Source organism: Pinus tabuliformis, chromosome J, assembly GCF_031772625.1.
Source record: "Pinus tabuliformis cultivar Carrire ecotype Pingquan chromosome J, CPIR1, whole genome shotgun sequence".
Classification (NCBI taxonomy): domain Eukaryota; kingdom Viridiplantae; phylum Streptophyta; class Pinopsida; order Pinales; family Pinaceae; genus Pinus; species Pinus tabuliformis.
In genome coordinates, this window is record NC_142295.1 from 1555748755 (window position 1) to 1555761844 (window position 13090).

Here is a 13090-nt window from a genome sequence, read left to right on the forward strand (position 1 = left end):
TCTTCAGATCATAGATTTGATTTTCTTCTTGCAAATATAACCCTCCAACACTCAGATATGACTTTCTTCTTACAGATCTGACCTTCTAGCATTCATATCTGACTTTCAAACACTCAAATTTGACTTTCTTCTTCTCGACCTCCTTCTCCCTTTTGACAACGGATCCTTTAGCTAATCAGATCATGGAGAAAGTCGGCCTCATTGCTACTACAACTCCTCTAAGGCAGATCTGTAATGAGGTCCTTTAGCCTCCCTCCCTCCACAAGTGAAAGTCCTTATTGATTTATGCGTATAAGCCTTTCCTTTAGCCTCCTATTTATAGTTTTCCTTTAGGTTATTTGAGAAACCTTTTCCATTTTAGTGGGAGACATAGTGAAAAGTGTCCTTTAATATTTTTTATTAATAGTTTGAACACCATTATGAATTAGAAGATTTTGGAGTGTGAAGAAAAGTTTTGGAAAGGTTGTTTTTTTTAATGTAATCATAAAGATAATGGAGGGATAAGGTACCTTTTTTTTGTAATACTTTTTTGGAGGGATAAGTGGTAAATAATATTGGGAGTGATATGTCAATTTTTGTTATATTTGGAAGGATAAGTGATATTTTTGGTTTATGTTTTTTTGGAGTGATAAGTGATATTTTTTGGTAATGCTTTTCAGAGTGATAAGTGGATGAGTTGAGAGCTCAAGAAATGTTTGTAACAAAAAGGGTGCATTCTCGGTTGAACCTAACACCCAAGCTAATCATTAAGTCAAATTGATAGGGATTTGAGTTCTTTAAAAGTCATAAGAGGTCATTTGAACTTGTCATCTATGTGTTGTAAAAATCATTAACTTGGTTGCTTTTTCAGTGGTACCCGACACCCTAAAGTGACATAAAAATCAAGTGAGCGAGTACAAGCGAGAGAGCGTGTCAAAGACTGAAATGGCTAAAGGAGGAAAGTGCCTGCAAAATGCATTTTGGGAAATTAAATAATTGCAAGAGTACAATCATGAATTGCACAACAAAATCGAAGTACTTGAGTGGAAAATAAAACAAAATCAAAACATAATTAATCAAATTACTAGCACATTAAAAGCAACAAAAAATCTTAAAAATAAACTAGATATGAAAGAACAACCCATTATGTACTCCAGATAAAATTGAGGCAAAAACAAGATCTACTTGATGCAAGATGTACAAAAAAGATAGATACAGTATGTGACATAGATGATCTCATCCAAATAACAAATGCAATTTGTGAAACAAATGATCTCATCCAACAGTTTGATGAAAGTTGTGACACATATGATCTCATCCAAACAACAAATGCAATTTGTGAAACAAATGATCTCATCCAGTGGATTGATGAAAGTTGTGACACAAATGATCTAATCCACCAAGTTAATGGAAGTTGTGACATAGTTTATCTCATCTAGCAAGTTATGCTACTAAATAAAAATGATGCAACTAGTTGTACTAAAGATCTAATTGAAAAGTTTGATACAACATGCGATACAGATGAATTGTTAATAAAAATGATTAATGCTCAATGCGATACAAATAACTTAATGAACCAAGCAGAGAAATCAACAAAATAGAAGTGGTGAAGAAAAACAACAAGAAAATGGTCTTTCCAAGATGGTGATCAGACCTTGGGAAGAAATTTCATTCAACAAAGATCGACATGGTTTGGGGTACAACAAAGAAAACAATTTTTATGTTCCATATTTCTCAAAACCAGTTCAGTTTGTAAGTGCGGTATTTTAGAAAATACCCAAAATCTTGTTAAGTGTAACCATTGTAAAAGAAATGGTCATATGGAGAGTAAATGTTTTGACCTACATCCTTGTCTTCATTGTGGAAAGACAAATCATCTATCATAGAAATGTCAAATGCAAAAGAATACCAAAATGACAGTTAATTATGGATTGATAAACTCTTGGAGATGGAATTTAGAAGTAAAGAAGCAGCATAAGTCCTACAATCTACTCAACATAGAGGTAAAGATAAAGTTGCGTGAAGAATTGAACAAGAGAAACTCTCCTACACCTTAAGGGGGGAGTTTAAAAATCAAATGTAGATTATCACTGGTCAAACAAAACCCACCTATTGTTTCTCCTTTCAACTGACAAAGGGGAGAAATGGTGATGGAATTGAAGATTATTGTCAGACTAAAAGTTTCAACAAACTCAACAAATTTTCCAATGAACATTAACAAATTTGCCAATGGGCAACATCAAATATGTCAGTGGGCATCATCAAATTTTCCAAATGGGCAAGTGAACTTTCAGTTTTCAACATCCAGTTTTAGTGGTTTTCAGGCAATTCTTCAGTAGCTCAACACATGGATTTTTCAATAGCTCAACAAATAAGAGTTTCAACATGAAGACTTGAGATGGTACCAGGTTCTTACTCTGGACTTATGATTAAGGGTGGGAATGTTAGCCTCGTAGCTCACATAAACAATCAATGAGTCTAAGTATTCACAAAATAATGGTATTATGAAATTATTCATCATGAAAATAGACTTACTTTAGAAGCCTATGTATAACCAAAGATGAGGATAATAAGAGAAGTTAGGGATGAAAATTACACAAAATCAACTAAGATATTTGTGGAGGTATTCATCGAGATATTGTGGAAAAATTTATGGGAAGGTTCAATCAATTAGCCAAATTGGTAATTTGTTATGAGAACCTCAATTCTATATTATGAGGCCTCATGTATTGTGTGAGTGTGTGAATAATGTATCATTATTATCATTTGTGAATATACAATGTATCACTATTATTTTCTGCCATGTATCTTGTCTCTTGATATTATTATTTTGTTTTCATTAATTATCATCATATACTAGATCATAAACACATTAAAGATACACAACTACAAGCACTTTGCATAACGTAAATGTAACAACAGTGAAATCAATTAGGTAAACAGATTTTGAGTCAAAAACTCGATCTTTATTAGTTCATTGATAAAAGAATCATTAGGGCTCTCGTACCAGCAAGCATGACCCTTTAGATCTCTAATACAACTAGTATGCAAAACTCAGGGCTTGAGATCTATTCCATCAAATCTACAATCTACCCAAAAAAAAATCAAATGCTTACTTAAGCTAGTGCCTTCAACTCAAGGTCCTTGGATTGTTGTTGTCCTTGGCAATCAATCCTTCTGCAACCATGCTACAGCTTCTCAATCTACTAGATTTGCCTCTTCAGATCACATATATGACTTACTTCCTACAAATTTGACCCTCTAGCACTTAGATCTGACTTTCTTCTTGCAGATTTGACCTTCCAACACTCGGATCTAACTTTCTTCTTGTAGATCTGACCTTCCAACACTCAAATCTACCTTTCTTCTTACAGATTTGGCCTTCTAGCACTCACAACTGACTTTATTCTTCTCAGCGTCCTCCCTTTTGGTGACGGCTCCTTTAGCTAACCAGATCATGGAGAAACTCTACCTCCTTGCTACTGTAGCTCCTCTAAGGCAAATCTGCAGCTAGGTCCTTTAGCGTCCTTCTCTCCACAAGTGAAAGTTCTTCTCCACTTGTGTCTCTAGGCCTTTCATTTGGCCTACTATTTATAGCTTTCATTTAGGTTATTTGAGGAACCCTTGGTCCATTAAGGTTTTGGCCGCTCGCGACTCAACTCTTTAACCATAAATTAGAATAAACAATTAATTGACTTGGATCCAAACCCACAACTTTGGGTCAAAACCCCAACCATGTAGATAACTTGCCCAACCAACTCACTTTTGGTGGGCTTCATACCATCCGAGCTACCCAAATTCCAACAATGTGCAGCAATATAGCCTAGCATTTTGAAGACATGTAGAGTGAAAGTCATAATGATGATTGCATTTATAGCAATGATGCAAATTTTGAAAGATCGTTGATTGATTTTGAGTGGATAGTTGAGTAGGCATTGAACTCAATTGCACGGGAGTATTTTGAAGCAGTTAGCCCTGTTGGGCATAAACATTTGAACGCAGTGAAACTCAAGAAAAATGAAGGCCCAGTTAAACAAATGGAGAAGATTGCACCGGTGATGTTGAAGAATGTTGACTGGATAAGGTTTCAAGATGATAAGTATAGTGTGTAAGAAGTAAAAAAATGATAACTTTAGCCAGGGCCCTTGAGCAAGATGCTCAAAATTATCTAGCCATGGCTGAGAGTATCCCTGGGTAAAGTAACTACTTTGCATGCGTTAACTTGTTAATGTATTAATTCGCATTATATTTTAATAAGCTTCCAACTTAGTTTGGTTACCTCGGGTGTACTTGGTTTCACCTGAGTGCTTTTTTTAGCACTGATAGGCGAAATTAGCAAGATAGCAGAAATTCCTATTTTGGTAGCAATGGAATTCGTCGGTGGAGATTGAATTAGGAAATTTGGCTACTGGGGGTTGTAAACAAGGTTTACAGGTATAGTTTGGCATATTTGGATTTTCGGTTAGCATTAGTGGCAGGACCTAGCATGCATTTCCATGAAACACTCGATGCTGATTTTTACCATTTGAGAAAACAGAGTTGGTGTATTTTTGCACAAGAAGGTTTGGGTGTCCAATGCAAGAAATGGAGATACAATGTTAAAACAAACATGTCCTACGCTGAATTACTCATTTTCCTTGTAAAGAAGGCATTTTCTGCATTTTAATGAATTAGTCAAAAATAGTGAAAACTAAATCAGATGCTTAATTGGCAGAGGGATAATATTTGGAGGAAGGATGATCTGAAGATTTCGTAAGTGTAGGTTAGTAATCCATTGAAAAAGGTACATAAATCCAATTGCAGATGGTCAGAGGACACGTATAGCATTGTAGTGTGCATTTACTTGCAATTTACTTCTTCAAATTCCTTGTTTTCCAAATGGCAAGTAGAGTTTGACGGGCAGAGAACAATTTGATTTTCTGGGTTAATTCCAAAGTTTTAGAGTGATAATATGGGTTTGAATGATGCCTCTAAATGCCCAATATTCCTTTGAAATGCATTTAATGTTTTTTTCTAGTTTTCTTGAAAAGTGGGTTTGAATGATGCCTCTAAATGGCCAATATTCCTTTGAAATGCATTTAATGTTTTTTTCTAGTTTTCTTGAAAATCCGTGCATTAGTACAATTATTGATTTAATGGGTGTTTGACGTATTGCTAACGGATTCTACTGTGAGTTTCGAACTCCATGGCAGTAACGCAGTTGCCTCTCCATGCCATTTGTATTTAAGTCATGATGTACTAATCTCTGTAGGGGAGGAGAGGAATAGACAGGAGAGATTGACATTATGTGTAACTTTTCCTTCAATATCCCCATGTTTCTAAGGATAGCCTCCTCTTGTTCCTAAAAAAGTGTATAACCCTCATTCCATTCTCTTGCTAGCATTGAACTTTGTCACGTTAGGTGAATCCTCCTGAGCAGATAAGTCCATGCATGTTCTTGGTTTCTGAAAAACCTACCATTTTTCTCCTACGAATGTTGATTTGGAAGTAGAACAGATTAAATTCCAGCAAGAAATTGGTTGTCCCTTGGATGAAGACTTTCCTTGATCAAATCTCAAAGGAATCAATTCCAATGTGCTGGATTTCCAGGTCAAAAACAATCATAAACGGAGCAAGTGAAATGTGTTTTGAATTCCTATTAGAAAGAAAGAAAGAGAGATACCATTACTTAAAGGGCTAACCAACCCAAAGTCTGCTGCAAGATGGGGCCTCAAAAACCCATAAGGCATTGGCGGCAAAGAACCTTTGGAGGTTGATTTCTACGAAGGGGTACTGGAAGATGTTAATGGTGAAGAAGTGCATAGGACCTCAATCAATAGACGCTTTGATTAGATCCTGAGAAAAGACATTAAAATGAATCCATTTCCGAGATGGTATTGGCCAACTCCTTTCAACTGCTGGGAAGTTTTCTATATTGGAGGACAGGGAATGGGAGGAACGTCAAATTGGGTCCTTACCTTTGGATAGGAGGGACGGATGTACATAAATTATCAGAAGCTACTAGAAGAGTTCTTGCACAGAAATGCTGTCTCTCCCTTGCAGATCTCTGTCCCCCAGATGGACAGAACTTATGGATCAAGCTGGAAAACTGAGGCAGAACTTGAACTTGAAGGAAGACAGGCTGAAGAAATGGAACGGTTTCACAAAGGAATTGGTGAAGGTCCTTTTTAACCCAAGGGATGAAAAGGATAAATTGATGTGGACATCTAATCCTTTTGGGGATACTACATGCAAAACTAGGTTACTCTGTAACATATGCACATGTTGAAGAGGACGAGACAACATGGTGAGATCAGAAACATGGAAATTAAATGCCTCTAAAAACAAGAACCAGCATTGAATATTAACATGGGATAACTTGCAAAAGAGAACATGCTATGGCCCTAATATGTGTTATTTGTGCATATAAATGGAGAAAGCATAAACCATCTCTTCGTTGAATGCCACTTCTCCAAATCAATGTGGGACACTGAAGAATTTAATAAGAGGAAAATAGTATTGGAATCGTGAAATTGTTCAGGAAGCTCTGGAAAAGTGGGTAGATTATAAAGAGGTGAGAGAACATCCAACTCTTCTAGCGGTGATACTTTTGACAATTTCGATCACTAGGAACAAAGCAATATTCTAGGACATTGCCCTCTCCCCCACGCAAGTGTTTTATATGATCAAATACAGTTATGATGATTTGCCAAAGGCCAATATTAAGAAGAAACAGAGGGCATATAATGGAGATTTCCATCGACAACACCTACCCGGATTTTGTAGCCTCCAAGAGTAACCTAAGTCCATGTGGAGCAAGTGGTTGTCTATACCTCTCTGAAACATACCGGGCTTCCTTTCTTTGTAGATTGGGTAGTGGCACTAACCACTAGGAAGAATTAAGAGCTGCTTTCTTGCTAATGGCACCAGCAAAGGAGCGGAATATGGAAGAGATTCAAGTAGTCGGGGATTCTAAATTGGTGGTAGAGTGGATTAATGGAGGATACAAAAATAAAAAAACTACTTAAGGATGCTATCCACAGAATACATTAACTAGAGGCCATTTTTTGCAAGTCCTCTTTCACTAACGTAGAACAACAATATGGCTAATGAGCTGGCAACAAGAGATGTAAAAACACAGGAAAGCGAGATGATTTTGATAGAAGGGTGAGGTCATTCTTCTATTCCTAAGGCAGTTCCATATCTAATTGAAAATCTAATTTTCAGTATTTTAAATTGATATCAAAATTGCTGCTCGGTAAATGTCTGGGCTATTATAAGATCTTTAATAATTCTCCCTCAGGAGGAGCCCTTTTAAGCTTCAGTCAAAGTCATCTATGATTATTACAACATGACATTACCTATTTCTACATGAAATAAAAAGATTCACAAGTTTTGTCCGAGATCAGAAAAAATAAAGCCAGAAATTGCAATTACCAAATACCTTGAGCAATTTGGTGAAAAGAGGCCTTCTAAAAGAAGCAACGGAAGGCCTCATGTTCTAAGCAAAGTTTTGAAGATTACAAATCAACAACAAATCCACGACATTCCAATAAGGTTGGTTCAAAAAAAAGGGGCAAATGATATGGGTAAAATGCACTCCACAAAGATGGGCTGTGTAACTAAAGTTGGAGTTCATCAAAGTTAAGGTTGCACTTTAGAAAAGTTGTGTGTTTGATGATGTTGTAGGAACTATAAGGTTAGGTTCGCAGAATTACAAGTGATTAAGTAGCTGAAAAGTAGGAAAAGGATATCCCTCACTGATGTTAGTTGTAACTGCTGATATTCCTTGTGAGATTGGAATATAAAAATAAAAATTAATATATTCATTGTGAGATTGGAATAAAAAAATATAAAGTCCCATCTCTTCTTTTCTCTTTCTACGTAAGGGAGATGTTAGAGCCAAGTGCATGTTATATTATATTTGTACTTGCAGTTACTGAAATATAAAAGGTTTTATTTTCACTCTGAAATCTGAATGTTATGTATGATGTTGACCTGCTTTGCATGAACTGTTATGTGATTGTTAAGTATTGTTCTTAATGTGTGTAATATGATTGAAGCTATTTTAAAAGAACTAAAAACAGATTCGCTATTATAGTGCCAACATTAATTTTAATCCATCAACTAGCAAAACCATCTAGAACTTCAATTATAATATCTTAATGTGCTAGTCTAATATAAGAGGTCTACATCTATGCCCTAATTGCCCTTTCTCAATCAAGAGGTTGTAATTGAAAAAGAAGCAATTGGGATTAAGTGAAAAGCTAGTTGCCGTCCTCTGAGCACTATTTCCGAAAAGATAAGGCTAGGAAACTTTCAACAAGATTATTGCTGAGCAAACTGAGTTTTTCTTTTAAAAGTCTCGTAGGCTCTAGAAGGCCTATCTTGCTTAAGTTATATTGTTTGGAAGCATACCAGGTTTATCCCACACACCAGAACGTACTTCGATATGCATTGTAATGAAAGAATTTCCATTAAAATAAAATACAAATAAAATATCCTTGGTAACATTTATCCATAGAATTTTAAGGGGATCAAACTCTTCTAGTAATGATTTGTAAGGAGATCGATTTTGAACCAAATTAAAATAAATTTTGGAATGAAATGCACGCTATTATCCATAAATGTATTTGGAATGAAAATTATGTTATCAATTTCCAAACTGGATAAACAACTTAATTTTTTTTTTTAAATGTGTTTGTAAGAGAAGTTCTAATCCCATGGCTAAGAAGCTAAACGAAGTTCTGAGATAAACTAAGAATTCCATTTAACCTGAACTATAAAATATATTCATAAACTATTCAATGCCAATGCTTACCAATTCCATTTTCAAGATCACATTAATATTTACAGCTAATGTACATACAAAACAATTGCCCTCCTAAACTAGGAATTTCACGAGGTATGAAATTCCTTGGTAAGATTGATGTTTGAATAAACCCACTACTCAATTCTATAACATGAGCATGGGTGATATCTTAATTCCATTGGAAACTTACGCCAAAAGTGGATTACACTCATCTATTGTAATCTTCCCATAGCGGTATTTGAAATAATAGGCCTGAATCACAAACAAAAAGAAAAACATAATAAATCAGAGATTATACCATGTCAACCCAAATATTCTCATTTTTCCCATACCAAATTTGCAATAAAAAATATGTGCGCATAAAATGGCTGGCAATGCCAGACAGTTTAATTTCCACCCTTGTAAAACTCAAAATCTGAGGGTGAAGACATTTGGAGAATTCTGACTGACCTGTATAAAAATGGTGAAGTCCAAAGAAACTGTCCCTAAACTTCCAACCAACCAAGGCGCCTTTCCAACTAAGCCTCCCCTGAAACAAAACCAGGAAACATAAAATTTATTATGGAAACTGTATGAGAATATTAACTTCATAGAACTTCTTGGAAAAAATAATCCTTTTTAGCACTATACATAGAAAAATTATAAAAGGAGACTCAACATCCACCGATAGCTTAAGAGTTTTTTGTAAGATTAATGCAAATAAGCCAGGAGTTGATATGAATACCATGATTTTGTAAGCATCAAGATAGCCAATCCATATGTGAGATTTGCCATCATTGCACAGCCTACCATTCCCAATGACAAGCCCTCAGCTGATTTTCTTGATCTGTTTTTCAGCAGTTGTGACATTCGTGAACTTAAATATAAGGCCGAAGAGATCCATCTGCCAAGGGTACCACAAAACTCAGCTAAGTTTTAAACAAGTCTTTCGGAAAACTATTGCCTCAGGCCAATATGAGCACTTTGAAAAAAGATTCCCCATTTATCCTCAACCAAGTTCTGCCTGATATCATTTAAGCGAGTAGAATGTCTCCTCTAAAAATTACTTACTGTATAGTCACAAAAAAATTGCAATGATGAATCAACAATTTTTTGAGAGAATTAAGGAGAAAGCGCCTACCCAATCAGTCGTCCAATATCTCTTGCCCACAGTGGCGCGGAACCACTTTCTCCCAGTAACCTCTCTGGAAATGATTGATCCGCTTGATGCACCTCCTTCAAGCTTCTTCTCCCTAAAGAAATAACAGTGTTCCCATTTGGCAGACTGTTTCCTTCAAAGCTAGGGTCACCCAACAAAGAATGACAACTCCAGGTCCCCAAGATTAGCAGACCAGTAAAGCAAAAGGCAACTTTGGCACGGGATTTCCTTACATGTGAAGATGCATTCCCACCATTTTTCCCTGAACTCAGCATATGCCTTTTGGAGGACTTCACTGTAGAAGGGATATTGTATTCTAGGCCATATTGCATAACAACTCTTTGCAAATTATCCCCTTTCTTACTTGAAAAACAGCAATCCTGTCCATGCTTCTGCAAACCAATGGACCGTGAAGAACATGCTGCATTCCCCCGCAGATGATCCACCCTGCCTATGGCACAGGAACAATGTCTAGAACTACTCCTGTCTTCAGGTATTGAATGATCTGTATTCGTTACTATTGTCTGGTACATACCAGAACTTACTTTTTGAGAATCTGTAGTTGTGAAAGTTTTGGGTCCCTTTACACATATTTGAGTAGAGGATCCCTGCATATCTGGATTTGTTTCATGACGGCAAAACTCACATGCATCACTTTTGGTCTTAATACCTGAATAAAAAATTATGCAATTAGTAATGATGTGCGAAAATCATATTTTTGCACGCTACTCTTTGGGTAAAGACGCCAGATCTTTATTTGTCTTCTCAATGTAAATTTGGTCGAACAAGTTTTGGTTTTATATAATGATATCAAACCTGTTTCAGCAGTTGAATCCCCTAATATTTTATCTAACTGTGAGGCTGTGCCATTTTGAAGAGCTTCATAATATCCATTAGGCGGCTTGTGCAATGAATCATCTGAATCGGACGCGTATGCTCCAATTTGCTTGCTGCGCCCCTTGTGACCATAGTACACGTACTGCCAGAACAACAGCCATGGTTCCGGTCATCATAAGATGAAGCACGGTACATTTAAACATCTATAAATGGCCATAAAAACAAAGATGACAGCCGGAGAAGGACAATATTCCATGAAAAGCACCAGCGGAAATCTAAAGAAAAGAATGAAACCCCAGGAAAACAATATGCTTACTACTATAAGACAGAACAGAATTGGATAAATTCCTTGTAGGCTTTACCTGAGACAAGATAACAATATCTGAAAAAATAAAATAGGCTGCTGTAATGGTTTCTGTTACAAGTTGATCACCAGTCAGAAGACAGCCAATAAAATTACATGAATCCCCCTAGAATCAGACAATGCAAAAGAATATCAGAATATATATTAATACAATTAACAATTGAAATACTAAAATTCACAGAACAAACGACAGAGAAGACGATTCTTCAAACTATGTAGGCATTATAACCTTTTGCCAATAATTATTTCTAGCTGGTGGAAATTACAGTGATCTCCAGACGTGTGACCTACTTTATACAAATTGCTCTCTTCAAGTTTTAATCATGACAGCTTTTATTTTAGAAAGGAGCATTTAAATCTTTGAACTGCCCTAATTAAATAACCATATTTAGGTCAATCAACGAAAATATTTAAGGGTTCCTGTGTTTCTTCTTCGTCTCCCCTTTGTGAACTTTTGCGCGTTGCCAGTCTTAGCAATGACAGATTTTATTTTAGAAGCAAGACTCAGAAATCTTTAATCTGAAGCCCCTGGTTAAATGACCCTATTTATGACAAGCAACTGTAAAATATTTAAGAAATTAAATAAAACTTGAGAACCCAGATTTTCATTGTGGCGTGGAAGGTCCAACTTTCTTTAATCATCACAGTTTATCTGTTTACAATTTCCACTGCGATTCTGGTAAAACCGGGCACTCTGCATATCAGCCCTTAAAGAAATTTTCCACATAGTCATGGTGGTCAGCAATAGAGCCCTTTAATCTACCTCTATATGGCCTAAAGACAGAGGACAAGCCATACCCAGATGGTATTTTGGCTATGTGCAAGAAAAAATAGATCAGCGCTTACAGGGAAGACGGAAATATCTCACATAGAGACTTGATGTGAAAATTAAGAAAGCACATAACCATCATTGGAGACAATGAGTGAAGGAACTCCATGAAAGATACAAAAGGGGGATTCATATCAAGACAAAAGGCTTCTAGGTGAAGAAATAAATACTTACTGCAAGCCATTGAAGAAGGAACCAGGGCGACAGAGCATCGGCGCTCTGCCTGGAGAAATTGCTCATAAACTGAGGCACCTGGGCCACAATCCAGAACATAACCGAAGAGAGGCCGATGTAGAACCCCGCCATTTCCCATGGGGTGTAAATACACTCTTGGAACCATTTCTGAATCCATTCATTCGCAAGGGGCATGCACATTGAAATCGCATCCAATCCATTCCCACTAAACATATCCAACCCCTCAAAAGCAAAGCAGATCGAGGAAGAGAAACTTAGCCCGGGGATTCCTTCTTCCCACAAGATGGCGGAGTGGGTCTGCGTATCTGCTAAACTTCAACTTCGCTGGTTTTCTGTAAACAAGGAGAGAAATTCCAGCGATTCATGCCAGGTGTTTGCAGAGCCCTGATTACGCAGCTTTTGGGGATTCAATGCGTCCTAGTACCACCCTTCGATCTCTCCATCTCTGCTGGTTATTTATAGATAGAGACAAAGAGAACCGAATGGGCTGAGAAATCAAGATTGTCTGCAAGAAATCCTATTGAATCCTCAATAATTACGTGACAAACTCACTGACTCCATAAAGGAATCCTATTGAATCCTCAATAATTACGTGACAAACTCAGTGACTCCATAAAGATCGTGACATGTGCCCGCCGAGATGTGGATGGTTTGAAACAAAAGTGCATAACTAGCAACCGGAATGGAATATCCGTGGCCACCCCTTACAAAGAGCTACCCCGTTCCGAGGCCATCAGCCGCCCCTTCATGAAACCAGCCAATGACAAACTTGAGTCTGAAGATCCTCCGACCCTTACACTCTCATAACGGCAAGCCATACAATGCAATTATTGTCCCCCTTCCGTTATTTGTTTTTTTTTGCATCAGCGAATTGCACACTATTCTCGGTGTAATAATGGATTGGATTGTATAAGGATGTTGGTGTGATAATGGATTCGATCTGATTATGATGTTGAC

At 36.7% G+C, this 13090-nt stretch overlaps 1 protein-coding gene across 1 annotated transcript; it reads right to left on the reverse strand.

Moving 5' to 3' along the window:
* Positions 1 to 8703: 8703 nt before the first annotated feature.
* On the reverse strand, positions 8704 to 12890 carry LOC149233435 (vacuolar lysine transporter YPQ1-like). Its single transcript, XM_089379753.1, has 7 exons — positions 12113 to 12890; positions 11108 to 11215; positions 10725 to 10887; positions 9891 to 10578; positions 9495 to 9653; positions 9221 to 9299; positions 8704 to 9022 (listed from the first exon to the last, which is right to left on the reverse strand). The coding sequence occupies exons 1-7, from the start codon at positions 12344 to 12346 to the stop codon at positions 8957 to 8959; spliced, it is 1497 nt and encodes a 498-aa protein (XP_089235879.1). The 5' UTR covers positions 12347 to 12890; the 3' UTR covers positions 8704 to 8956.
* Between the last annotated feature and the right edge of the window lie 200 nt (positions 12891 to 13090).